This window comes from Oryza sativa, chromosome 4 (assembly GCF_034140825.1).
Source record: "Oryza sativa Japonica Group chromosome 4, ASM3414082v1".
Classification (NCBI taxonomy): domain Eukaryota; kingdom Viridiplantae; phylum Streptophyta; class Magnoliopsida; order Poales; family Poaceae; genus Oryza; species Oryza sativa.
In genome coordinates this window covers 31,742,519-31,770,432 of record NC_089038.1, presented here as the reverse complement: position 1 = coordinate 31,770,432, position 27,914 = coordinate 31,742,519, and the positions used below count along the sequence as shown (strand labels likewise).

Genomic DNA, 27,914 nt, shown 5'->3' with positions numbered 1-27,914 from the left:
GCCAAACGAGTTTGTCTTCTTTTCCCACTGAAGTAATGCTTTATACACGGTTACACGACACGTCATTCCTGCATGAAAGGAGGGCAGGGGCAAATCCGTCAATTCACAGGAGGGGAGTAACCCGCATCCGTCGCGGGCAGCAACCCGACAACCCGCACCGCTAAAGTATCCAATCCATCCGATCCGTCCGTCCACATTCAAATCTCCCCACCGCTCCTCATCCGAATTTCCACAATTAATTCCATTCCAATCCTCGTAATCTCCCCCAAATTCGCGATTCTCTCATCTAATCCTCCTCCTCCTCCCCCGAAATCAGCACACCGAGGCTTCCTCGCCGGCGGCGATGGCGGGGGCGGCGGTGGAGCAGGCGCACGAGCTCTACCGGGGAGGGCGACACCGGGACGCGCTCGAGCTGTACACGGCGGCGCTGGCGGCGGCGCGGGGACCCGCGCAGCGCATCGCGCTGCACAGCAACCGCGCCGCGTGCTACCTCAAGCTCCACGACTTCCACAAGGTCTCGCTTCTCGAGGGTTCTGTTTCTCTCTCTCTCTCTCTCTCTCTCTCTCTCTCTTCTTTGACTTGAGTAGATTTGAGCGCCCGTTGCCGCTTCCAAGTGTTGTTTAGAGTAATAAAGGCTTAATTTGTTAGTCATCGATGCCTAGTCGTGGTTTGTGATTCCAGTTCAACGGCGGGGTTTTTGATTTACCTGTGCAAACTCTGGTTTGGGGAGGTCGGGAGGAGAAGCAGATTCAGGAATCTGTTCGGTTGGATGAGAGATTCGATTATAGCCAACACGAACTCTCATCAATCGTGGCTTGTTTACTATATTGTGGTGGTCTGTAGATTGAGCTCAAATCCTGTTAAATTTCGTGCTGAGTGACACTTTGCAATCCATGTACTGGGCCTAATGCCTTGCTTCGTGAAAAACCTGTGTTTCCTTCCCAATAATAGTAGTTCAAATTGATCTGGCACAGATCGATTTCGATGTAGTGAACCACTTGGCGAATGATTAGGCTACTATTGAGTATTTGAATGAACTTTCTAATAATCCTGGTAGGTTTCAATAGTCTATAGAATGCATGATTTCTATGGAGAAAGTTTAATTGCGGCATCCAAATTTGTAGGATAATTAAACCTCTGTTTTGATGACCAACTATATACAGGGGCAAAATCATGCTCCCTTTAGAAACCAGCATTAGTTAATGAGACAAAATTACGGTTCATTTCATCTGAAATACTTGTGGGGTAGTTGATGCCTTGATGGTCTGATGAAAACTGCAGTAGGCTGTGTGTTTCTCCGGAATAAGTTGGCACCTGACATCATTTGTTTATTTTTCTATGTTATCATCACTTTTACCAGCGTGTTTTTTCTTCTTTTCAAAATTCTGTAGGCTGCAGAAGAGTGCACATCTGTCCTTGAGTTGGATAGGGAGCATGCTGGAGCTCTCATGTTACGTGCACAGACACTTGTCACTCTGAAGGATTACCAGTCAGCTCTATTTGATGTGAACAGGCTGATTGAGATAAATCCGTCATCTGAAGTATATCGGAACCTTCATGCACGACTGAAGACACAGCTTGTAAGTTTTTCATTCTCTTTGCTGTGCTAATTGATTCACTTTGCTTTAGCTTCTTGCATCGGCATTACTCTAGTTGCAATTTCATTCGATATAACTACAACAAATATCCTTACATAATTCAAATATGCTTTTTAGTTGCTACCAGCACATAACTTCTCCCCTTTATTTACAAATGTTTTCTGAATGAAAGAAACTATACCTTAGCTTGTTTACTTATTATCCTACTGCCTGTTAACCTGTTATCTGTGTTATTTTAACCTTTATAGGCACTAGCTCCCATTCCAGAATCTGAAGAGGAATCGTTATATCTTGAAGAAGATAAGCAAGAGTTGCCTCCAGAGAGAAATGTAAATATCGAGATTTGTATTACCAAGTCTGATAAACCTGCAACTGAAATGATTCTCAAAAAGAAACCTACAACAGAACTTATTGTCGAAAATAAACCTGCAACTGAACTGATTCTTGAAAAGAAACCTGCAACTGAACTTATTCTTGAAAAGAAACATGCAACTGAACCTCCAAAGGTTGAGGTGCCTCCCAGTCTGCCTCAAAAACCACAAGGGTGGGAGACCATCGCAAAACCAAAGGGACATTCAGGACTTGATTACTCAAAATGGGACAAAGTTGAAGATGACTCAAGTGAAGATGAGGATGAAGAGGAAGAAGAGCTTCCTCAGTATAAATTCAAAGTCAGAACTGTCGGTGTGCGGTCTGTGAAGTAAACAAGTTTACCAATAAAATTATGGTCTGTGGATAATGTTTTGACAGCATCACTACTAACTGAGGTCTCACTTGCTCTATTGCTCATTCACATCCTGAATTATTGCGATGAACAAGTGCATACCAGTCGGTTCATGTTTAGCCGGGAGCCCGGAACTCAGAGGAGCATCACCGGTAACACAGATACACAATTCACTGGTCCCATCTTGTGAACAGAAGTTCAGGTAATTTTCACAAAATCAAACTAACACTAAAGTTTGCGTTGCAATTCATTCTTATTTATTCACGAATGTTTGATTGTCTTGCAGGTTTCAGGATTTGAAACCTGGCTGGCAAATCCCCAAGTCTGAGCTGAGCAGGTTGGAGGAAATGAGGGAAGGATTACAGTAGGGAACTGATGTACAGAAATCCTTGGAATTTAACTAACAGTGGTCCATCGTAGAATCAAAAGTGTTCTCTCTTGTCGCCTGTGCGCCTACCATGCACATTCTTGTTCCATATGTACTGTATAATAGAGTAAAGTCCATCACCGGTCCCTAAATTTGTACCGTTGTGTCATCCCGGTCCCTAAACTCGCAAATCGACCGTTCAAGTCCTCAAACTTGTTCAACTGTGTCATCCTGATCCCTAAACTCGTAGATCACTCGTTTAGGTCCTCTAACTTGTTCAGTTGTGTCACCCCGGTTCCTAAACAGGATGGTCTAAAAACTTTATATCAAAAAATAATTTATAACTTTTTCATGTGAACTCTAATGAAAACAAACTTTATATTAAAATTGTAGCCCTCGACGCGACCTACAACTTTGTAGTTAAAAAGTTTTTGAATTAAAACTGTTTAGGGTCCCAAAATATTGTTGCATGTTTATAGATTTTGAAATTTTAATTTTAAAATTACATTTTGGGACAAAAAATGACTTAAAATAAAAAAAATCAATTATAAAGTTGTAGATCGCATCGAGGGCTACAAGTTTGATATAATATTTGTCTTCATTAGAGTTCACATGAAAAAGTTATGAATTATTTTTAAATATAAAGTCTTTAGACCGTCCTATTTGACCCAGATGATATTCAAATACAAGTTTGGATTTATGGACCGGGGTGACACAACTGAACAAGTTGGAGGATCTAAACGAGTGATCTGCAAGTTTAGGGACCAGGATGGCACAGTTGAACAAGTTTGAGGACCTGAACGGTCGATTTACGAGTTTAGGGACCGGGATGACACAGCGGTATAAGTTTGAGGACCTGAACGGTCGATTTGCGAGTTTAGGGACCGGGATGACACAGCGGTATAAGTTTAGGGACCGGTGATGAACTTTACTCTATATAATATTTCCTAGACATCTTTCATTTCAGTTAAATTGACAACATTGTGTTGTCATGGGACATCGTTTAATTACCTCATGTTATGAACCAGCCAGTTTGATATGCTCCAAAGGACCAGTTTAGTGAATCGTAAAGACATAAGTAAATAATGGACTAAAAGGATAAGTTATGTAAATCGTAATCAAAAGTAAATAATGAAGCAGAATGCCCAGTCTCGTACCGGCCACAGCCACAAACGATTCTACGTCTCGAAAAACTTGCAAACCCCAAATTTAAATTTAAAACATTATGGGGCAACAGAATGAAGATTCATTTAAGCCTAAGGTTTCGAACATTCTAGATTGCTTTTTATTAAATAATCATTCGTAAAAAAAAGATAACTTTCAAATAATCATTCGTAAAAACGTAAATGTTCGGATTGAGAATTGTAGAGGCCCTCCTAGGAGAATCCCCTCCAAAATTTGGCGTATGCTGCTATTTGCGGCGCGTACATCCCAACCCAAAAGATTTCCCCAACTAAACAAGGCCTAAGTAAAAGCGAAAAAATAGTTCGCTTTATGCTCAACGCGCAGCTGCGTGCTGCCCCAAAGTCGCCCAGGCTCTCCTTTTATAGCCACCCGTCGACTCCAACTCCTCTCAAACCAGCGAGGTGGTACTAATCGCTCCCAACACCTCGCGCATTCACTCTGACGCACCGGGCCGAATGTGTTAGGCCCACCAACCATACTGGGCCCTAGCCCAGAAATGTGGTTTGCAACGAGAAATGATGTAGCCCATTCTTCTCTCTTTCTTTCTATTTTTCTTTTCAGTCAGGTTAGTATGCCTGTATCTACCTCTCGCCAAAAAAAAAAAAAAGGTATACTACCATATCATGTATGAAAAGACAAAATATTCTGGTATTCTCATGTGCATTTCATTTTTTAAAAAGATATAACTATTTTATAAGAGTATCTCTTACTAGTACACCTTTAATTTAACACAATTCCAGACAAGAGCCATCAAAGCATATACTCTCTCTCTATATTTTTTTTATACAGGTCACTCCTACCAAGTACCAACCCTCAACTATCACATTGATGAACAAAAAAAAATAAAATTAGAAAATGGAGAATTAATAAGAGGAAATGAAGAGCATATATGTGTGAGAAAATGACTTGGAAGTCCCAACTCAACGACCCCGCAGTATACAGGTATATACAGCCATCCTATCCCCATCAAATCCCCAAAAAGAATTAAAAATCAGAAAAAAAAAACTTTAATTTCCAGTCTTGCTCTGCGCCGCCGCCGGCGACCACCGCAGCAACCTCCGCCGCCGCCGCCGCCGTCCAGGAACTGACCGGCCGAGCTGCTCCGTCTCGTGGGGCGCGCGTGGCGGCGATGGCGAGGCACGAGGCGGCGGCCGGGGTGGTGGACTTCCACCTGCCCGACGAGATCCTGGCTGTGATCCCCACCGACCCGTACGAGCAGCTGGACGTGGCGCGGAAGATCACCTCCATGGCCATCGCCTCCCGCGTCTCCCGCCTCGAGGCCGACGCGGCGCGCCTCCGCCGCGACCTCGCCGACCGGGACCGCGCCGAGGCCGACCTCCGCGCCCGCCTCGCGGACTCCGACGCCCGCCTCCTCGCCGCCCTCGACGAGAACGTGAGCCCCTGGGACCTCGCGTCGCTGGGATGCTTTCGGCAGCAGAATTGGGATGCGTACTCAGTTTGGTTTGTGTTCGATTCGTGGTGTGCAGGCGAAGCTGGCGAAGGAGAGGGACTCGCTCGCCTCCACGGCCAAGAAGATGGCGAGGAACTTGGCGAAGGTGACTCAATTATCCCAATTTTAGTGAGAATTCTGTGATTTCTCAACATGGTGTTCGGTTTCAAGTTTCAATTGCTGCTTATACTAGGGAGCTAGTGGGTTTTTATCCGTGCTCTGATTGATAGCTCGCCTGTTTATTTCGTGCAAAACTTGCTGGAATCATGTCTCAACCCATGTACTTTCAGTGTTAGTTTGCTAGCTTGCTAGATATGTGATTTTCTTGCAGGTGTTCCTAGAATCATAGTAGTAGGCAGTTTGCATAGGTTGGTCAACCGTGTACCGAAGTTTTATGGGATCAGATGGAATATCTTTTAATTGTTAGTTGTAGATTAATAGTGAGTCAGGAATTTTGTTCAAATGTATAATCTTTGGTGTGCATTACAATGGAATAGCAGAATGACTTGGTGTTAAAGAGTCCACAATTATGAAAAAAGAAGTTTCTAGAAGGTCACCCTTTTTTGCCAGATATTATACTTCAAAAGAAACAAGAACAGGATCAACGACTAACTAATGCTTTGTTGTCACTGACTCACTGTGGTGTGGAAGCTATAACTGCTAAGTTTACCCACCCTTTGTGGCTTTCAAATTATTCTCGAATTCTTGCCCTAAATGGTCATATTTGTTGGTATGATTTTGTCAGAATGCTAATCGACATGAAGTTTGTCAAGTTTTTTTTTATCAGCATTAAAAAATTTGTATGTTAGTTGGCTGCTTGTTGAAGATCACTCTTTCTATGCAGTTGGAAGCATTTAAGAAGCAGTTGATGAAGTCACTGAGTGAAGACAATTTATTAGTGAGTATTACTTATGAAAATGCTTCTATATGTTGAATATTTCATGCTGTGCTTTTCTGAAGTTGCTCATGTGCGTAAATAATTTTATTTGCATAATCTTGCAGCAATTGTCAGAAATAGGTGATGACCGTGATTTTGATGCAAACAACAATTTGACTGCTCGAGTTCCCTCTTGGAAAGGTATTGTTCAACCTCATCGGAAATCCTATAATATTGTCTTTTCTTCAAGTAATAGCCAGAATTGCATGCATCTTCCTTGGTTTCACTATTTTTTACTTGGCAGATGAAGTTTCAAGTAGTCGCACTTCTGCAGATAGTTCCAGCAGATCCACAATGACTGAATCAGCCCAAGGTGGTTATAATAACTTACTCTTATCGAACACCTGAATATTATCAACTTATCACATCTTATATCAGCATATACTTGCTATGAAACATTTACAGAACATCAGTTCTCAGTCACACCATACACAGCTCCTAAATTAACTCCTGGTTCAACACCTAAGTTCTTATCTGGTCCAACATCACCTACAAAATCTCTGTCAGAAGTCCACTCAACATTTTCATCATGGCATGGATCGTCAAGCCATCAGTATTCAGCACCCACCTCCCCTCCTCAGCATCGTTCGTTCGCAGGTTTGGGAGTTGTTGAATCTTATTTTCATTTGGGGAGATTTGTTGAACATGCATATGCTGATAATACAAAATCTTTTATGTTTCCAGGGCGGCCCCGTATAGACGGAAAGGAATTTTTCCGGCAAGCACGGTTGGTTATTATGCTGTTCACCTTATGTGAAAATTAATATTTCGATTCCATCCTAACACTTCTGGACACAAATCCCAGGACACGACTTTCGTATGAGCAATTTGGGGCATTTTTAGCTAACATCAAGGAGTTCAATGCTCAGAAACAATCACGAGAGGTAGCATATTGCCCGTTTATAATTGTTGACTTTTCAGTTGGTTATTTTCTGCGAAAATATGTAAACATGATTTTCTTGTTGTACTTGATGAATTTGCGCAGGACACTCTCTCAAAGGCAGAAGAGATTTTTGGAACAGAACATAAAGATTTGTACATTTCTTTCCAGAATATGCTTAACCGCAACCATTCTTGAATGCTTGTCACAGGCTTCAGTCTATTTTTGTCTCTTAAACAAGCAGGTTGTTTTACTCCCGAATTCTGATTTCTCTGTTAAGGCGGCATTTCATGTTCTGATGGACTAACAATGTCTATTTCACGCCACTTATTTTCAGGAAGTATGTAACTGTTGGAAGATAATCGTTGTTCTTTCATAGACGTAAACAACAAATTGCCAGAGATTTGTAAATAGATCATTATAATTTAAGCTGGCCATCCTCAATATCACTATGTAAATGGACCCAGTCATGCATCCCAAAACAGGGATCTGGGAACTGAAATATTACACCTATGGCAAATTTTGGTCTGTGTAATTAAGCATACATGCACATTCCATTGTAGCACTTCCTGTGTTCCTGCGGATTTCTTGAGGTGTCCTCCATGCAGAAAGTTGTATAATACTCAAAAACTGCTCTTTTGTATCTGTGTTAACAAGTACTAAACTGCTCTTTTTTGACACGGTGTATTGCCTTAATCCGTGTCAAAAAAACATGTATTGCCTTAAAAGAGTTCAGGCAATGATAGTATGTATTGCTTGTTCTCCTTGTCTGATGAACAAAGTAATTGCTAGAATTGCACTGATTGCAGTTGTGATTTTTGTTTTGTGAAGAATGGTCATATTGAAATAGATTATTGACATGGATTTTCAACTTTATTATATGAATAAATTAAATATTTTTTTAAAAAAATAAACTTAACGGATAGCTTAGAACAAAGTCGTACAAGAGGCTGACATGAAGTTTGTTTAGTGTGTGTGAACCAAGACAAATCTTGCTATACTTTACATAAACTATAACATTACATAGGCATACTCCTATATATGACGAACTACAAAGTGATGTCAACTGAGAGAACGTAATGTTGTTCAAGTATTTTGCAAGTCCTAAATCCCCAATACGAAGTATGAAGTAATTATCAACAAATAAAATCTACAACAGACAAGCATAAACACGATCTTAAACATTTGATCTTGATACTCACCAATGCGTGTCTGCTTGGCTTCGTAATGTAAGTTTCAATTTGATCTTGATGCAATTTACTCCCTCCACCTCAAAATAAATCATTTTTCTATTCAACTCAAAGTTTTGGCAACTTCCTTTGTTTTGCAAAAACTTTTTATATATAAGTTTTTTAAAAGAAATAGTAAATTTAATTTTTAAGCTTGTAGCAATAATAGTTAATACTCACTTAATCCTGCTAGAATGACTCCTCTCGTATGATGTATACCTAGCTGAAAAGCTCCAAACAAAGTCTAAATAATAAGAGGCTGACATGTCGGTCCCACGTGATTCGCCGTAGGCGCACTGAAGTCGAGGCCCCACATGTCATACACCTGAGAGATGAGTGCCTCACGGCCCCAGCTCCATTCCCCCCCTTCCGCCGGCCGATCCCACCACCACCACCACCATGGCCACCGCCTCCACCTCCGGCGACCCCACCGCCGCCGCCGGCGAGCCCACGCCGTCGTCCTCAGCATCCGCGCAGCCACGGCAGCCGGCGTCCCGCATATCCCACATCGTGCGCACCTACCTCGACCTCTCCTCCAACCCCAAGAAGCGCCGCGCCGCTCCCAAGAGCCACCCCAAGCCCGCCGCCGCCGCCGCCGGCCAAGGCGCCCCCGATGCCGGAGACGGGAAGGACGGCGGCGGGAAGGCGGCGGCGACCCCATCGTCGGCGGCGCAGCCCACGACCACGCGGCTCCTCCGCGAGCTCGGCGTCCGGGTCTCCCGCTACACGCACGAGGAGCGCCGCGACATCGTCCTCCGCTACATGCAGAAGCGGAGCGGCCGCCAGGGCGTCAAGCGCGCCACCGCCAAGGTGAGCTCCTCGATCCATATCATCGCCAAGAAGGAAGAATTCGCGTTTGAGTTTAGGTTAAAGATGGATAGAAATTTGATCATTATTAGTATTATTTTTTGATGGCGCCATTGTTGGCTGCAGGCCCCATCGAGGCAGGCTCTCGCGGAGCGGCGGCGGCGGGGTGCGAGAGGGCAGTTCCTCGGCAAGGAGGGCGCCAAGGTATATAGACCGGGGATCCATGGTTTCTGATTGATTTCTCAGAGAATTGTTTGAGAGATTTCGTGTGTTCCATGTGGCGCATTTCATGGTTGTTTTTTAGATAATGGGAATTTATATAACCCGGCTTCTACACCAACACCAACGGCTTCTGAAAACCCGGCTTTCATGGTTGGATATTGCAAGTGTCAAGTAGGCTAATGTAGATGCGCATTGAGTTCAGCATGTCTTGGAGTTAGTAGCATTGGTGCACAATCATGTCAAATGGAGTCTGATTTTAGGATTTTTACAGAATACCGGTAGGGAAAAACATTCTTGGTACAAATGACCAAGAAGCACTTTGATGCTGTGGTAGATGTATGACATTGTGTATTTGTCTGCACTTACGTTATCGTTTCCTCCCAGACTGTAGATAAACCAGAAGAAGATCCAGAGGTGCCGCCAGAAGTTATTGCTAACGCTGGAGGAGTGCCCATAGTTGGAATGGTTTTCGAGAATGAAGAGAAAGCATATGAGTATTATGCTAGTTATGCTGGAAATGTAGGATTCAGTGTTCGAAAAGGATTGTGGGATAAAACGGTGAAAAATGTTGCTAGGTCAAGGGTCTTTGTATGCTCTAGGGAGGGATTTCGCTCAAAGAATGAGGCCAAAAGACCTCGCCCAGAGACTAGGACAGGTTGTCCTGCACGGATAGCTATAAAATTGGTATCCAATGGCAAGTACCGGGTAGCAGAATTTGTGGAAGATCACAATCACCAGCTTGCTGCACCATTTGATATAGATATGCTGAAGTCAGAGAGAGTGTTGACCAAGGTTCAACCAGGAAACCGAAATGCTAGTAACATTCCTCCAGGATGCAAGAATTACATTCGGGCCAAGTCTTCAACACACATGAATTCAGAGGACCTTGGAGCTCTAATGGATTATTTTCGAAGAATGAAGAGTGATAATCCCTCTTTTTACTATGCCATTCAGGTGGATGAAAATGATAAAGCAACAAATGTCTTCTGGGCTGATGCAAGATCAATAGTAGACTATCATTATTTCTGTGATGTGATCTGCTTTGACACAACACACAGATCAAATGACTGCAGAAAACCCTTAGCTTTGTTTTTGGGTATGAACCATCATAGGCAAACAATCATATTTGGCTCTGCTTTTCTGTATGATGAAACTGTTGAATCTTTCAAGTGGCTTCTCGAGACCTTTAAGAGTGCCATGTGTGGGAAACAGCCAAAGACGATATTGACAGATCGATCTGCTGCTTTGAAGGAAGCCCTGAGTCTCACCTGGCCTGGTACAATTCACCGTTCTTGTGTGTGGCAAATATACCAGAATGCTTTTAAGTCCTTAGAACATGTTTTTAATACTCTTGAGGAATTCACACATGATTTTCACCACTGCATGTTTGATATCGAGGATGACCAGGAGTTTGATGAGATATGGAATGTGATAATCAAGAAGTACAGCCTCAAAGGAGAGGAATGGTTAACTAAGTTGTATGAAGATCGGGAAAATTGGGCCTTGCCATATAACCGGCAAATATTCTTTGGGGACATTAAAGGGATGTTACAAGTAGAAACTTCTTGCGTTGGGCTGAGAGAGTTCTTGGATTGTGAGAAAGATCTCTCTAAATTTTTTATGTTCTTTGAAAGCTCAATGGAGAAGAGGAGGCAAGAAGAGATACAAGCTGATTACCAAGCCAGCGAAGGGGCACCAAGAATATCTCTGCCACTGCTATGGCAAGCTGCAAAAGTGTATACACCAATCATCTTTGAGTTATTTAGAAAGGAATATGAACTGTGTATGGACTGTATGGCTTATAGTTGTGGGGAGTTTGGCTCTCTTTCTGAGTACATGATCACTGTTAAGAATAAAACTAAAGACCAGCTTGTGCGGTTTGACTCATCAGATGGCACAGTTGCATGTACTTGTAAAAAATTTGAAAATGCTGGAATATTATGTTGCCATATATTAAAGGTATATGAGCTGAGGAATGTTAAAGAGATCAGGCCGCAGTATTTTCTTAAGAGATGGAGAAAAGATGCAAAGGTGGGGTCCACCGATGAAACTAATAGATTTAATTTTGATAGTGGCACAAAATCTTCTGTTCCAGAACGCTATGCAGCTCTGTGCCGCTCGTTCTACAAGATAGCTGCTAAGGCTGCAGAGAATGCAGAGACATTTGCACTGATGGCAAGCCAATCAGATCGACTTGTTGAAGAAGTAGAACGGATTTTGCAATCTACACTGGCGAATAAGTCATCCGTAGGCCCTTCCATTAAGAACCAGTTAACTAGTATGGTTCAGAATGAATATCTCCTTAATAGTAGCAATGAAGTTGAGAAATCTACTGGAAAGAAGAAGACTGAAGTTTATCGCCATAAAAGTGCTGTGGTAACTAATAAAATGCAGAAAACAAGAAAAGGTGGGACTCCAATTTTTTTGTGGATTTCAAGTTCTAACTGTTTATAATTGCAAAATTAAATTTGTAAATTTTCTTTTGTTGCTAGACACAAGGCACCCTGATGAAGCAGCCACTGGAACAAGAGATGGAGAACTGAATATGACACCAGACAACAGGCAGTCAGAAGCAAGGAATTCTCCAAATCAGTTCCTCCCAGATCAATTAATGCAGGTTGATTTTTCTTCAAGACAGTATTTTTTTTAGATGTTCCTTTCATCACTGTGGAACAGTTATTTATTACAGGTGTTGATTTCCTTGTTCAGGGGCATTATATACTTGGTCAGAGCTATGGGCTTGGTACCTCAGAGAATCTTCATAACAATTTGAATCAGTTTGGTCAGGTATGTGATCATCTATTACTTTAAAAAATATATCTCATTCTATTGAAGTATCGTATTCATCAGCTTCTTGTGGCTTACTGTAGGCTTCCTCACTTCCAACCATGCAACAGCAGGCATTTCCCGGAAACAATCAATTAACCCAAGTGAGTTATATACTATCGACGTTGTCGAGAAGTTTTATGCCTTTTTTTTCAGCATTTGACATTCTTGTCCACTAATGAAGTAATAGCCTAAGGTCAAAGCTAAGAGTGCAACCATGCTGCAGATTCTATGTAGCCATGTTTGATGAACTGCTATCTACACACTCTTGCAGGGCTATCCTAGTGATATGCATGCACTACAGTTTGTAGGGGCAAATCCCCAGATGGAGCATCAGAATGGTGATCAGGGGCAGTCATCAATACCAGTGTGGGATTTTCTCTGATGCACTACTATCACAAGCATGCAGCAGCACAGATATGATAATCAGTGATGGCTTCCTGCTTACCAGTTACCAGTGTTTCATTTGTCATGGAAGTGGCAGCTAGAACACAGGACTGCTAGAATCCCTAACTAATAATTGGGACTTTAGGAGTCTCTGCCATCCATTCTGACAACTACGAGCTCGTTTTGTATAGAGAAAATGTCATAGTGAAATTCAGTGTACAAATTATCAGTTGCTCGTTCCAAAGGGAGCTTTTGTATATACTAGTTGGCTAAATTGTAGATCAGGTTTGCTCCCAGGAACGCACAACACATTGTGACAGAACTTGTTACTTGTCCTACATTTCGACGCCCTTAGCGCTGGCGGCATGAAGTGATCACAGGTGAAGTGTAACAACCAAAAGATTCAGTGAAAAATTGGTGTACTGGACTGAGCTGAGCAACTTTGGCAATGGACCATACATTTTACTGTTCGCACATCAAAATAATGAAGATTGCAAAAGAAGAAACTTTTATTGTGCAACCATGCAGCCCGACAGCATGTATAGGACTGCAAAAGATATGACACGGACAAAAATTTACTATGGATAAACCACCCAAAGACATGAGAGACTCCAGGCAGTTAAAGAACAGACACCGGGACACGGACAGGTATCACAACCAGAAAATCAAACGCAAGTTCCAGGACCATACGAGGAGTACCTGGCAACGAGAGACCATATGCGGCGAAAAGCTGTCGTCAGAGGAAGAACATGTTGTTCAACAGATCCCCGTGCATCGGAGGCAACTCCCTGAAGTCGGCAGCTCCCGCGGAGGAGGATGCCGCCTCCGCCGCCGGCGCCTGGGGCTGGGACGCCGTCATGCCCTCAGATGAGGATGCCGCTGACGACGACGGCGACGCTGCCGCAGCCGCAGCCGCAGCCGCCTGGGGCTGTGCCGCCGGCATCATGGCCTCGGAGGCAGATGCCGCTGACGCCGCCGGCTGCAACATCATCATGCCCTCGTAGTAGAGCCTGCCGCGGTAGGCGGCGAGGTCGGCGTAGTAGACGGGAGTGGCCAGCGACACCGGCTTGGTGCAGCGGGCGAAGACGAAGCAGAGGTTGTACACCAGCTTCTGCAGGTCGTCGGAGGCGAAGCCGTGCTCGTCCAGAAGGCTGTAGTAGTGCGTCGGCCGGCTCGTCCCGACCTCCCCCTTGTGGCTGCACAGGTAGAAGTCGTACGCCGTCGGGTCGACCACGTCGGTGTCCACCACCGTGCCGGGGAGCACGTTGCCGTTCTTGGTCTGCCGCTGGTTCCTGTCCTTGGGGAACAGCCGCGTGTGGTGCCTCTTCTTGGCAACGATCACGGTGATCTTCGGGTAGTCACCCACCATGATCTTATTCTCCATGTCCGCCAGCTCCTCGTTCAGCACCATGTCGAACTGACCGTCACTGACGCCGTCGCGGAAGTAGATGATGCTATCAGGCTTCTTCTTGTTTACCTTCTCATACGCGCCGATGAGCTCCTTGCAGATATCACCGAGGTTCTGGATCATCTCGCACCGGTGATACTGGGCGCGGATCCTTGTCACGTACTTGCTGGCGCCTTTATCAACGGAGGCCACCACGGCTGCTATGGACGGGATGTCCTTACTGACATTCCCAGGCGGAGGGTGGTTCACGTCCGCACCGATGAACATGAAATCCTTGGCGGACACCACTGGGATCGAGTCCGGGTCGAGCTGCATGTTGCTACCCCCGATCTTGCCGTTGATCTTCAGAGCAAGGTTGGTAATGTACTGGTCCTGTCGTTTTTCGTCGAGTTTTGCGGCGGTGCTCAAGAAGCACTGGGTCTGGATCCCCAGCTCCGTCTCGCACATCAACTTCAGGGTCTTGTACCCATGGCACCGGTTGAGCATCGGGCAGAAGAGGAGCTGCAGCTTCTTGTCTTCCTCCTCCGCGGCACGCTTCGCTTCGATAAGCGCATCTCTGAGGCTCTTTGGATCGGATAGCACTTCCATATTTGACACATGCTCATAGCATGGTTTACGGGTCATGACCATGCCAAGGGCGGAGCACTTCCTGACAACCTTGTCAATAAACTTGCTCTCTAGGTCGCCTTCACTGAAATCGACGACGCCCCAGCAGTTAAGAGTCCCGCCATGTGCTACTACTCGTTTATCGTATTTTTTAAGCTTCCAGTTCCACTGGCAGTCATCCTGATGAATAGTGAATTTGAAGGTCTGGCCTCTGGAGGTGCCAGTGCCAAGTTCTAGGGTGGGGGGAGCAAGAATCCTACCAGTGACTTCCATCATTGCTGCATCTAAAGAAATCCTGAATCGCTGAGCTATTTTTCCCCTGGAATTAAAACAGTAAGTTAGCGCCTGACAAGATACATTAGCTCTCTCTATAGTTCTATAGTTGAAATTAAACAGATCAAGATCAACTCATTTTCTCCAAAATAAAATGATAAAGATCAAAATTAAGCTAATTATCAGTTGAACAGTTGAATATCATGAAGATAAAGGTAAGCAGAGCAACGAGTTGACCCCAACACAGTAAGCAGTTGAAGTCTCTTGTTTCTTTTACCGATATATAGCATCAGCACGAGTTTACGGGAATAAGCAAATGCATATCTTTGTTCGAAGATCAGGTTTCACACAATTACAGCATCAGCAGTTCAGCACAAGTTTTGTGGTAGCAGGTTGTTTATGCAGAGAAGTTCTCATTGAGTATATGACCCTACTACTCATTAATCGTAGCAACATGTTAATATTAGGGATGACGATAGTTAGACGTTTGCAAAAAGTGGAAAGGGGTCGAAACTCAAACAGATACCTGCAAGGCCCATCTTGAGCATTCCCCACCAAGTCCAGAATCTCCTCCTTCCGACTAGAGGCAACCTTTATAGAAATTTTTCTCAGTGTCGTCTTTGTAGATGGCTTCTCTTGTTCGCCCTTATTATCAGACTTCTTGTCATCTAACCTCGCCACTGGATACCTCTCCCCTTCAGGAATATTACAAAATTCAATCGGCACATAGTTTTGTTTGGACTTGCTCTTGCTCAAATCCAAGCATGGAAGCATCGGATGCTCAATCTCTTTCTTATACGTCTCCTTATAGTACTCGATAAGCTTCGTCGTCTGTCCTGATTTAGAGTCTTTAAAAGTTATCTGGTCGGCAGGTTTATCTGTCAAGCCTTTAACAGTGTACTTCTCCTCAGTCTTCCTGTGACTTACAGTAACACACAGGCCTTTGAGCGCATTGTTCAATTTTTTCAATTGGTCTTCCAAGAGCGGGTATTCCATGAACTTCATAGTCTTAACAAGGTCCAACACAGATCCAGCTTTCCAACATGGCAAAACCGAATAGTCCACACACAGGATCAGCCCTTTCTGAGTGCATTTAAGGCTCTGCTGGGTTCCTTTGAGAGCTACAATATTGCTATCACTGATGGCCTCACTGCCGCTCTGCGGGTAAAATCCCTGACCAAGGACAATCTTGCCGAAGCTAGATGCCTCACGCACAATGACATCAAGGCCCTGCATGACATCTCTAGGCCCAGGCCGCTGCTCCAAGAGTTGGCTTAAAGGCAGCGGCTTCTTCAACTTCACTGATACAATGTAGGTCCGTGAACTGTCCTTCACACGGAATTTGCTCACAGGGACTATGCAGTCTTCTGGTAGTTCAGCACAAGTGTATAAATTTCTCTCTCCATCATAAGCAACAGCTGACGAAAGCTCCTGAAGGCTCTCGTGCTCGAAGAGCTCATTCTTGACTGTAAGAAGCTCTGCCTTTGAGAGCTTTCTGTTGGGACCGTCACCAAGCTTGATTCGTATTTCATAGTGAAAAAAGGTTGATTCCTTTGGGTAGTCGACTGAAAAATGGTTCACCAACAATTTGACCTCGCCTTTAGATAATGGACCTCCACCACCAGGTGGTCTTGCCATTGGCCTATGTTTGGTAGGTGGTTCTTCTCTTTTATTCTTGTTACTGGAAGCAATTGGGGTTGCCGGTGGTTCTTCTTTTTCATCCTCACCGTAGGGAATGCGCTCTAAAGGAAACGGAAGAGTGGTTAGAAACAGAGAATGTCAAGTTTACACAAGCAAACCCACCAACTCAACGTGTAGTTAAACTTAAAACTAGAACAGAAGGGATCACCAAACTGTAGATCGATATTCCCCCTAAAGTAATATGATTCACATTCAAGCAAGGAATTACTCTTCCTATGAATTTTCTGAAATCTAAATGCAACCCTGCCTTTAGAAAAAAAAATGTTGATGGTACGTGACGTCAACAAAAAAAAATTGATCGTATATTCAGATTCACATCATACTAGTGCAAAATCAACATATCTCGATCTGCTTCTACTCTATCATCGACACATCATCAACAAAAGAAAAATTGATCGTACATTCAGATTCACATCATACTAGTGCAAAATCAACATATCTCGATCTGCTTCTACTCTATCATCGTCTCATCGACACACCACGGGAAACAGAGCTCAGATCACTCGCATGAAAGCGAAATCAAACTATGTGCAGATTAATATGCAATGTCGGAAGTACTAAACCCTCTCGAAAGAACTAAACCCCAGATCAACCACTTGATCAATCAGTTTCGAACATTCATAATGCTAGTAAGGAGCAGAGTAAACATTGCAAACCGCACAAAGGACCGATTGAATCAGGAGAGGCACTTCACGTGCAGTAATGCAGTTAGAACTTCGAAAAAAAATGGATCACCAAGCTGTGAAAAACCCCTAGAAATTCTGCATTTGCACAACGTTTTCCCAAAGTAAAATGACAGTAAATGTTGCATCCGATTCACATTCAAGGAAGAATAACACCCGTCTTATGTAATTTCTGAAATCCAAATGCTCCCCTACGGTGTTTCGTGACATCAGCAATAAAATCGTGATCAAATGCATTCAGAAGCACAAGGACCGTTCTAGTGCAAAATCGGCATCCCTCTGCTTCTACTCTTATCATCGAAACAGCATCTTGTTCGAAAAAAAATCATCGAAACAGCAGAAAACACAACCCAGATCACTCGCATGAATAGGCGAAATCAAACTCTGCGTAGATTAATATACTATCTCGAAAGTGCAAAACCCCAGATCGACCACTTGATCGATCAGTTTCCAACATTCCTAATGCCAAGGAACAGAGCAAACATGCCAAACCGCACAAAATTAAAGCACCGATTGAATCAGGAGAGGAACTTACCAACGGACCACGACGAACTCGAGGATCCCTCGTCCTGGATCCCCTTCGCTGCTGGCGCTGGTGGTGGTGGTGGTGACGCTGGCGCTGGTGGTGGTGGTGGCGGTGGTGGTGACGCTGGCTCTGGTGGTCGTGCTGGTCTCGGTGGTCGCGCGGGCGCCATCGCCGACCGCGCACGGGCGTTCCCCCCACTCCCCAACTCCGGGAAGTCGTTCACGTCAAGCACCCACGCGCCGCCAGTTCCGCTCCCACTGCCGAGCTCGGACCCTCCTCGACCAAGACCACCACCACCAGCAGTAGTCCCCCGCCCACCGCCTTGGCCTCCTCCCAGAACATCGCCGCCTCTGCGAGGCTCGACTCCTCTTCCACCGGGAAAGCGTCCTCCGCGAGGCCCGTTTCTTCCTCCACCGCGCTGCCCGTCTCTTCCCCGGTTAGTACCCCCTTGCCCTCCTCCGCCTCTCGGGTACCCGTAGCCGCCGTCGTAGCCTCTCCGGGGGTCGCGGCCACCGCGACCGGCCATCTCCGCCGTGAACTCGAACCCACAGATCAGAACTCAGAAGCGTGTGGATTTCGTGACGGATTTTTTTCTCTCTCTCTCTCGGCTTTCGCTAGAGCAGAGGAGGAGGAGGAGGGGATCGAAGATGGCAGCGAGGGGTAGTTATAGGAGGAGGGCGCGCAGGTGAATTTTGCTTGGGCACGAGAATTATGTGCGAAAATACGATTTTGCCCCTGACGGATGGCAAGTTTCTGTGTGCTCCGGCAGCAATTTTGTTGCGCTAAGAGGGACAAAGTGGGACATGAGGAGTTTACACGAGTCAAGTGGACGTTGGCAACCTGCCGCGTGGAGTCATCTTGGGTAGGAATAATTGGGAAGTCCAGAATTTGGGATGTGGCCTTTTTTCTGTTAGATCCCCGTGTTATGTCCAAATTGGAAAATAAGACGTGTAACACAAGCAAAGTACTAATGAGCTACTGTATTCGATTTCGAGCAGGTAGCAATAAGCAATCTAGCCTATCTAGGTAGTAATTTGAACCATTTCTTCTTACAGGCCTGGATTGCAGCCTTGCAGGAGAGTCTCATCAGTTGTCTAAAAGTTAATTACAAATCATAAGAGCTTATTAATGTCCAAAAAATAATGTACGTATACAATTTTAATATATGTTTCTAATAACTTAAAAGTCTATAAAAAAATAAACTACATCAAAAATATCTTAAAAATCAACTCCAAAATTATTTCTGCTTTGACTTATTTTTTAAAAAACCGATAAAGCTCCTAGTATGTACTACTCACTCTATCGCATAATGAACAAAACTAGTATAGAAGGTGACACGTTCTAGTACTACGAATTTAAACCGTATATTTATATTTGCTTTGAAACAAAGAAAGTACTCAAGTAATCGGAGGGGCAGAATGGAAAAGGACTACAGTAGGAAGGAGCAAAACGAGAATTTTCTTTTCCCGCTTTCGGCTTTCCTAGCCGTGGCGACTCCGTTCTGGGCCCCGTCTCGAAGTCAGTAGCGGAACAGCCGTGTTCTAGAAACATCCTACTCCATAGCATCCGCACGAGAATTGCAAAATACAGAGTACCAGTATAGTACTCTTAAACTTTCTTGTGCAACCATAATGCAGCCTCAACAGTATGTATAAGACTACCAACTACCAAGACCGACGACACGGTCAACAAAAGTCAAAAGATAGACAACCTGTGAGTCTGTGACTAATGAGTCTATGACCTGAGACTCCACGCAGTAAGAGGTAAACTAAGAACAGAGAGAGACCACCGGACCATGCGACGAAAGGCTGTCGTCAGATGAAGAACATGTTGTCCACCAGATCCTCGTGCAGCGCCGGGAAGCTCCTGAAGTCGGAAGCGCCGGCGCCGGAGGAGGATGCCGACGACGCCGACGCCGCGGAAGACGGTGGCGGCTGCGACATCATCATGCCCTCGTAGTAGAGCCTGCCGCGGTAGGCGGCGAGGTCGGCGTAGTAGACGGGCGTGGCCAGCGACACCGGCTTGGTGCAGCGGGCGAAGACGAAGCAGAGGTTGTACACCAGCTTCTGCAGGTCGTCGGAGGCGAAGCCGTGCTCGTCCAGAAGGCTGTAGTAGTGCGTCGGCCGGCTCGTCCCGATCAGCCCGTTGTGGCTGCACAGGTAGAAGTCGTACGCCGCCGGGTCGACCACGCCGGTGTCCACCACCGTGCCGGGGAGCACGTTGCCGTTCTTGGTCTGCTGCTGGTTCAGGTCCTTGGGGAACAGCCTGGTGTGGTGCCGCTTCTTGGCCACGATCACGGTGATCGTCGGGGAGTAGTCCTTGGTCTTGATCGCCTTCTCCATGTCCGCCAGCTCCTCGTTCAGCACCATGTCGAACTGACCGTCGCTGACGCCGTCGCGGAAGTAGATGATCCTCTGGGGCTTCACGCGGTTCCGCTTCTCGAACACGCCGATGAGCTCCTTGCACATGTCGCCGAGGTGCTGGATCACCTCGCAGCGGTGAGGCTGAGCGCGGATTCTTGGCACGTACTTGCTGGCGCCTTGATCCACCGAGGCCACCACTGCTGCAATCGACGGGCTCTCGACGTTCCCCGGCGATGGGTGATTCACGTCGGCGCCGATGAACATGTATGGCGCGCCGGAGATCCGCGGGAGCGATTCACCAAACAGTTGGATGTTGCTTCCTCCAATCTTGCCGTTGATCTTCAGAGCAAGGTTGGACATGTACTGGTCCTGTCCCTGTTGTTTGTTCGCGAGGAAGCTCAAGAAGCACTGGGTCTGGATCCCCAGCTGCGTCTCGCAGATAAGCTTCAGCGTCTTGTACCCAGGATGCTGATCAGACATTGGGCAGAAGAGGAGCTGCAGCTTCTGTTTCTTACTGGCTGCCGCCTGCTTAGCTTTGTTAAGCTCCTCGAAGAGCTGATGTGGATCGGATAGCACCTCCATATCTAACAGTTGCACAATGCATGGGTTACGGTTCATCTGTACGCCAAGGTCGCAGCACTTCCTGACAATCTTGTCAATAAACATGTTCCCATTCAGGGCGTACTGCCCAGAATCTGCACTGAAGTCCACAACGCCCCAGCACTGTAGCACCCCGCCCTCTGCTAGTCTTTTCCTCGTAAGGTTCCACTGGCAGTTAGGCTGATCAATATTGAATTTGGGGGGTTGGCCACTGGAGGTGCCAAGTTTTAGGCTGGGAGGAGGAAGGGTCCTACCAGTGACTTCCATCATTTGTACATCCAAAGAAATCCCGAACTGCTGAGCAATTTCACCCCTGGAATAAAAATAGTAATTAGTACATGATAAGATAACATCAGTTATCTCTAGTTCTGAAGTTAAAATGATCAAGAGTAGTTCATTAATTTTCTCCAAAACCGAATGACAAAGATCAGTTAAGTTTATGTTCTCCCTTAGCAAGGAAAAAAATGAGTAATAACAGTTAAATATCAGAAAGACAAATGTGACAAGGAGAACAATGAGTCAACCATTTGACCCATACAATATTTGAGGTAGTTAAGTCTCTTGTTGTTTCGCACACATATATTAACCCAAGTTTTGTGGTACTAGGTCGTTCACGCAGAGAAGTATTTCCATTGAATCCACGAATCTATAGTTGTACTACCACCACTACTACTAATTAATCATAGCAACATGTTAAGTTTCAAGATCAATTAGGCGTTTGCAAACAGTGGAAAGAGTTGGAACTCAAAAGTTGAAACAGTTACCTGCAAGGCCCATCGTCAGCATTCACCAACTCCAGAATCTCCTCCTTCCTACTTGAGGCAGGGATCAAAGCCATTTCTTTCAGTGTTTTATCAGAATTCCTATTTAAGCTTGCTTTTGGGTATCTCTGCCCTTCAAGAAGATCACACAATTCAATCGGCACATAGTTTTGCTTGTCCTTGCTCTTGCTCAAATCCAAGCATGGAAGCATTTGATACTCAATAACCTTGCCATACTGCTGCGAATAGTAATCAAGAAGCTTCTTGGTCTGTCCTGATTCAGAATCTACAAAAGTTATCTGACTTGCAGGTTTATCAGTCAAACCTTTAACAATGTACTTCTGCTTTGTCCTCCTATGATTTACAGTGACACGCTGGCCTTTGAGTTCATTCTTCAAAGTGTCCAATTGGTGTTTGTTTAGTGTTGTCCTGTAGTCAAGGTATCTCACAGACTTCTGAACAAGATCCAACACAGGTCCAGCTTTGCGAAACGGCATAACCGAATAGTCCACACAAAGGATCAGTCCTTTCTGAGTGCATTTCAGGGTCTGCTGGGTTCCTTTGAGAGCTACAACATCCGGCCCAATGGGCACACTGCGGCCCTGCGAGTAAAATCCCTGACCAATGATAATCTTGCGCCAGCTAGAGGCCTCACGCACAATGACATCAAGCCCCTGCAAGACCTCTCTGGGCACAGGCAGTTCCGAGAGTTGGCTCAAAGGAAGCTTCTTCTTGAACTCCACAGATACAATGTAAGTCCGTGAACGGACTTTGACACGAAACAAACCATCTGGTAGCTCAGCACAAGTAAATAAATTTCTTTTTCCATCATAAGCAACAGCTGATGAAAGCCGCCGAAAGCTCTCATCCTTGAAGAGCTCGTCCTTGACAGTAAGAAAATCTCCCTTGGATAGCTCCTTGTCTGAAGCCTTGGGGGAACTTATATCAAGCTTGATGTCTATGTCATAGTGAAAAACAGTTGATGCCTGTCGGTACTTAACTATAAAATGGTTCACCAACAATTTGACCTTGGCTTTCGATACTGAGCCTCCACCATCAGGTCTTCGCATTGGCACACGCGTGCCACTACGAGACACAGCAACTGGGGGTGCAGGTGGTTGTACTCTTACAACCTCAGTAGAAGCAATGCGCTCTGAAGGAAAATGAAGAACCGTTAGAAACAAAAACAGGTCAAGTTCACATAGGAGTAAGCAAAATCAGCAACTTAACGAGCAGTTAGAACAAAATGGATCAACAAGTTGTAGTCCCCCCTAGAAATTTTGCTTTTCCAAAACGACTTCCCAGATGGAAATGACAGAGCAAATGTTGCTCATGATGCACTTTCAAGTAAGAAACTGAACGTCCTAGGGACTTTCTAAATCCTAGATGCTTCCCTGCAGTGTTTCGTGACATAACAAAAAAAAAAGTGATGGTACATTCAGAAGCACCAATTATACTTGGTGAGACGCTTACCAACGGTACCCGACGACCTCGCGGCCCCCTCGTCCTGGATCCTCCTCGCTGCTGGTGCTGGCGCCGGCGCCGGGGCGGGGGCTCCTCCGCGCCCTCTCCCCGGCTGCGCCCACACGTTCCCGCCGCGGCCACCGCCACCGCCGGACTCGTGCCCACGGCCGCCGCCGCCAGGTCCACGCCCACCGCCGGATTCATACCCACGTCCACCGCCGCCATACCCACGCCCACCGCCGGACTCGTACCCACCACCGCCGCCTCCGCCGCCATACCCACGTCCACCACCGCCGCCGCCGCCACCGTACCCACGCCCGCCGCCGGGCTCGTACCCGCGTCCACCACCACCACCAGGAGGCCCACGCCCACCGCGCCCGCCGACACCACCACCACCAGCACCACCATAACCGCCTCCGCGACCATCGCCGCCACCGCCGCCACGCCCGCCACCGCGACCCCTCCCGCGGCCGCGGCCACCGCCACCGCGCTCGTGCTCCATCTCCGCCGTGAACTCGAACGGCCGATCGATCAGAACGACGTTTCGATTTTTTTTTTTGCAGGCAATTTTTTTCTCGGATTTCGCTAAAAAGCAGAAGAGGGGATCGAAGAGAGCAGTGGGGAGTAGTTATACGAGAAGCGCGCAGGGGGATTAGTGGGATTAGTGGCAAAATACGATCTTGCCCCTGATAGATTAGTGAGTGGTGAGCGGTTTAGTGGCAATTTGGTTGAGCACGGAGGGGTAAAATGGGAAGTTGGAGTCCACGCAAGTCAAGTGCGACGTGTGTACGGAGGTTGCTGCGTGGGCGCGAGGGTCTCGGTCGTGCCCGACTGCCCGTTCTGTCGCGGGAGGGTTTGGCCTTTTTGCTGTTAGGTCCCTGTCTTAATTGGAAATTAGGAATGTGAGACGAATAAATGAAGTAACTGACTATTGTACATTTAGAAAAAAAATAGCCCATAAATATCTTGTGAATTCTGAAACGTCGGATCGCTTTGGAATTCGTGCAAACACCTAAACCCTAGTCCCCCGCTCCTCCTCCGCCGCCACAGCTCCCAATATCTTGAACTTGACCCCACCACCTCCGCCGTCACTCCCTAGCGTTACTCTACATATGAAAAAAAAACCTAGAATACCTTGTGAATTTTCGTTTCAAACACTTCATGCAAACACACAAACTCTAATCGTCGCCTCCTCTTCTTCTCCTCGCCGTTGGCCTAACACCTAACTTTTCGAGCTTGGCCCCACTGCCACCTCTCCAGCACACACCACTTGGCCTCATCAGCGTGGGAGTGCGCCAACGGCACCAGCAAGAACCATAGAAACTCCCTTCCCCTTCTTACCTTTGCCTTTATCAGCTTAGGTGTTTGCACGATAAAGCAAACCCTAAACCCTAATTCCAAGAAATAAATGTTAATAAGGCAATAAAAATGTTTGAGCAGGCAATAAGCAATTTGAAGATGCGGCACTATTTTAATCCATTGTTTCTGCATTTCTCTTGTTGGTACACAAAATCAGGCTGGAGAGACACACATTTATCTATGGTTGTGTTTAGTTCAGCGCAAAGTTTGGATTTTGGTTGAAATTGAAGATGATGTGACTGAAAAGTTATGTGTGTATGACAGGTTGATGTGATGGAAAAGGACTGAAGTTTGGATCTAAACTTTGGATCTAAACACAGCCTATGTTGCATTTCCAATTGAAGATTTCTTAATTCTGTTTTACCACGAAGGTCAGGGATTTTTTTTTTTTTTGAAATGACTAGTTCCTCTTTAATCAAAATCTCGTCTGTTTATCGAGTCCAACTACGAGGTGATGTAACAGTAAGAGCAAGTACAATAACGGATTATAAACCAGCTATAAATATATTTTAAAGAGATAAAGGAAGAGAGAGAAGAGCAGCGGGCTACAGATCTGTAGCCAGCTGCAGTACGGACTCCAAGATATAATATATGTGTATGACAGGTGGAACCAGGTATTAATTGGATAGTAAACAACTATTATATGAATTGGCTATAGATAATTTAGAGTTAGTAGTTGGCTGTACTATTAAACTTGCTCTAACGAGAGGAGTATACCACTGTCCGTTGATCGACACATGGCTTTCCTTTATCAGCTTTCACCACAAATCTGATCCAGCGGCGATGTCAAATTCAGCGAAAATCCTTCGAAATCTCCGTAGTAAAGAGAGGTGATGATGACGAACTGACGATGACGACAGCACGTCAAATCGGCAGAGGACATTACTACAGCTCGATGCTTGCTCGATCGCTGATCGCAGGTGCAGGGCCAGATTCAAAAGGACAGGAAAGAATAACTTGGCAATTAAGCAATGTCCTCGCAATTTACTTTAATATACGCGCTATCTATATTTTCCCATAAAGCAAACCTCACACGCGGTTTTATCAGCGTATGATTGACTAAGTATTTTTTAAAGAATAATCAATATAATTTTTAAAACAACTTTTATATAGATTTTTTTTAAAAAAAACACGATGTTTAGCCATTTAGAAAACGTGCACATAAAATACGAGAAAAGTGAGTTGGGATAGTGACAACGGGTGTGTTCGGACACCCCTTTTCCTAACCCCTCTCTCTTCCACGCACACGCTTTTCAAACTGCTAAGCGTTTTTTACAAAAAGTTTCTATACGAAAATTGTTTAAAAATCAAATTAATCCATTTTTGGAAAAAAAGCTAATACTTAATTAATCACGTGCTAATGGACCGTTCCGTTTTTCGTGCGGATGGTTCTGGAACTAGTAATAGCGAACACACCCAAACAACTAAATCTAAATCTAAAATTTAACCTACAAACATGTCAACTCATCATCCACTAACAATAATTACGTATCAAAGCTCACGCAAGTTATACAACATAATCTATAATTTATTAAAATGTACAAATCAACGTGTAAGCATATCCAATCATCACCTCTCGTATTATTTTCACAATATTTCAAACATATTTAATCTATCATTTTTATAATACTTGTTCTTTTTTGTAATTAGTACTAATAAATATTGATTTTTCATCAAAATTTTCTTACAGAGTTACGATGCAAAATTTAGCCGACAAAAACCTAATATTTTTCATCTACAATCTCCTACAAAGTGTACTAATTTACTTCTCCAAACCTGGTTTGGTAATCCAGTTTATTTGTTGTTAATAACTAATATATTTTTACTCCTAAGCTCAATTATTATCAACAAGAACACTAAATATTATTACTTAGTAATTGCCGTAGTAAAGCACGTAGAAACACATAGCAACTTATATTAAAGATGAATGTTAAAATTTATATTTAAAATTATATTTTAAGATTAATTTTAATCTTTTTAACATAGTTTTTTTCAGCACTAATATTTAAGTCGCTAAACACACGTATACAAAATTTTACTCACATTTTTTTTATCGTTAATAAGCTGGCTTATAATCAGCCGTAATTAACTGGGGACCTTCTGGTACCTGATTTGACCTTGGTCCTTCGCAGCGAAGGCAAAAGAAAGCCACCAAACTCTCCAAGTGACTCGAGGGGCAGAATGGGAAACTAAAGAGCCAAAAGAGGAGAGTGACGATTTTTTTTTTGTAGGGTTTCATAAAAGATTTTTTTTGTTTCCTCTTCCGGCTTTCCTGGCCATGGTGACCCTACCTATGGTGGGGCCCAGCTTGGAGTACTAGTCTCGTGTAACTGCCGTGTTCCAGAAAGTTCTTTCTTCGATGGGAAGCTAGCTAACCTTTTGGATAAGCTTGCGCGGTACACTACTTGTACTGTACTACGAGCGATGCCTAATCCGCCGCTATCCACCGGCAGGCATTCCAGCCGCCGGTTTTGTGGCGTGCTAGGTTGGGCTACAGCTGGGCCTCTATCAGGCTTTCAAGCTGACAGGGGTTGTGCCGCTGGGCCCATGTACATGCCGTGCAGCGGTGCAGTCCCTGGATGGGGGAGCGCCAGAGCGGTATTAAATCAGATGAACAAAAGCTATCTACTGCTTCTTCCTCTGTTTTATAATATAAATCATTCTATTATTTCTCACATTCGTACTGATGTTAATGAATCTAGATAGATATATATATGTCTATATTCATTAACATCAATGCGAATGTGGAAAATGCTAGAATGACTTACATCGTGAAACGGAGGGAGTATTTATTACTCCTCCAGCCCAAAATATAAGCATTTTTAGCATAATGACAAGTCAAATATTTTTTACTTTGACCATTAATAGAAAAAAATATATCAATCATATAAAATTGATGTTACTAGATTTATCTTAAACAAACTATTATAATATGCAACTCTTTTTATTTAATATATTGTTGGTTAAAGTAGCATATCGAAGACCGTGTCAAGATACTAGTTACTACCTATATCTCAAGATACTATTAATTCTAGCACAATGTCTTGTCTTAAAATTAAACTATTTCTTCAACTATCTCATCGTCTCAACCAATCACACACTTCTTCCAATCATTCTTATTTATTTTTTTAATACTCGTGCTAACCTAAAAAATCTTACATTTTGGGACATAACTATTTTCCTTCAGATACTTTATCTTCTCAATCGATCACACACTTTCTTCGATCATTCTCACTTATATTTTGGGACACAACTATTCTCCTTCATATACTCTTCTCAACCAATCACACAATTCCTCTGATCATTATCACACAATACTTTTTTAATACTCATGCCATACATTTTGTAAAAAAATTCCATATCAGAATACAATTTAGAAATAACTAAAATTTAGAATTAAAAATAATTAATAACTCTCACGTATATACAATTACACATTGGTCAGTTTGATCAAGATAGTACAAAATTTAGAATTATGTTACCGTTTTAACATATTTTTATAATAAAATGTAAATATATATGTATAAAAAATATAACGATGCTAGCCGTGCAATATGC

The 27,914-nt window shown here is 44.3% G+C and overlaps 5 protein-coding genes across 7 annotated transcripts; 3 read left to right on the top strand and 2 right to left on the bottom strand.

Annotated features, from left to right (window-relative positions):
- Positions 1-231: 231 nt before the first annotated feature.
- Positions 232-2,915, top strand: LOC4336995 (uncharacterized). Its single transcript, XM_015778755.3, has 4 exons — positions 232-514; positions 1,392-1,580; positions 1,847-2,524; positions 2,609-2,915. Exons 1-3 carry the CDS (start codon positions 344-346, stop codon positions 2,300-2,302), a joined length of 816 nt encoding a protein of 271 aa, XP_015634241.1. The 5' UTR covers positions 232-343; the 3' UTR covers positions 2,303-2,524; positions 2,609-2,915.
- Positions 2,916-4,791: 1,876 nt separating this feature from the next.
- Positions 4,792-7,905, top strand: LOC4336994 (uncharacterized protein At4g15545). The gene is made up of 10 exons (XM_015778571.3): positions 4,792-5,267; positions 5,362-5,430; positions 6,169-6,222; positions 6,327-6,402; positions 6,506-6,574; positions 6,667-6,858; positions 6,946-6,988; positions 7,067-7,145; positions 7,247-7,385; positions 7,479-7,905. The coding sequence occupies exons 1-9, from the start codon at positions 5,004-5,006 to the stop codon at positions 7,337-7,339; spliced, it is 939 nt and encodes a 312-aa protein (XP_015634057.2). The 5' UTR covers positions 4,792-5,003; the 3' UTR covers positions 7,340-7,385; positions 7,479-7,905.
- A 792-nt stretch (positions 7,906-8,697) lies between these two features.
- On the top strand, positions 8,698-13,059 carry LOC4336993 (protein FAR1-RELATED SEQUENCE 5). Of its 3 annotated transcripts, none has more exons than XR_001545440.3 (7): positions 8,698-9,180; positions 9,304-9,381; positions 9,784-11,806; positions 11,892-12,016; positions 12,089-12,186; positions 12,270-12,329; positions 12,500-13,048. XR_001545440.3 is itself a non-coding variant. In NM_001419867.1 (7 exons), exons 1-7 carry the CDS (start codon positions 8,770-8,772, stop codon positions 12,608-12,610), a joined length of 2,886 nt encoding a protein of 961 aa, NP_001406796.1. In that variant the 5' UTR covers positions 8,745-8,769; the 3' UTR covers positions 12,611-13,059. The 3 variants fall into 3 exon arrangements, 2 of the variants coding, with proteins under 2 accessions (NP_001406796.1, XP_066165294.1); NM_001419867.1 differs by having other exon boundaries at positions 8,745-9,180; positions 12,109-12,186; positions 12,500-13,059; XM_066309197.1 differs by lacking the exons at positions 8,698-9,180; positions 9,304-9,381 and adding an exon at positions 9,482-9,677 and having other exon boundaries at positions 12,109-12,186.
- On the bottom strand, positions 13,015-18,028 carry LOC4336992 (protein argonaute 3-like). Its single transcript, NM_001419866.1, is given in 3 exon segments — positions 13,015-14,945; positions 15,426-16,641; positions 17,819-18,028. Coding segments are annotated over 3 exon segments (2,973 nt in total). The 5' UTR covers positions 17,979-18,028; the 3' UTR covers positions 13,015-13,348.
- Positions 18,029-19,349: 1,321 nt separating this feature from the next.
- On the bottom strand, positions 19,350-23,598 carry LOC4336991 (protein argonaute 2-like). Its single transcript, NM_001419865.1, has 3 exons — positions 23,007-23,598; positions 21,537-22,686; positions 19,350-21,085 (listed from the first exon to the last, which is right to left on the bottom strand). The coding sequence occupies exons 1-3, from the start codon at positions 23,497-23,499 to the stop codon at positions 19,624-19,626; spliced, it is 3,105 nt and encodes a 1,034-aa protein (NP_001406794.1). The 5' UTR covers positions 23,500-23,598; the 3' UTR covers positions 19,350-19,623.
- Between the last annotated feature and the right edge of the window lie 4,316 nt (positions 23,599-27,914).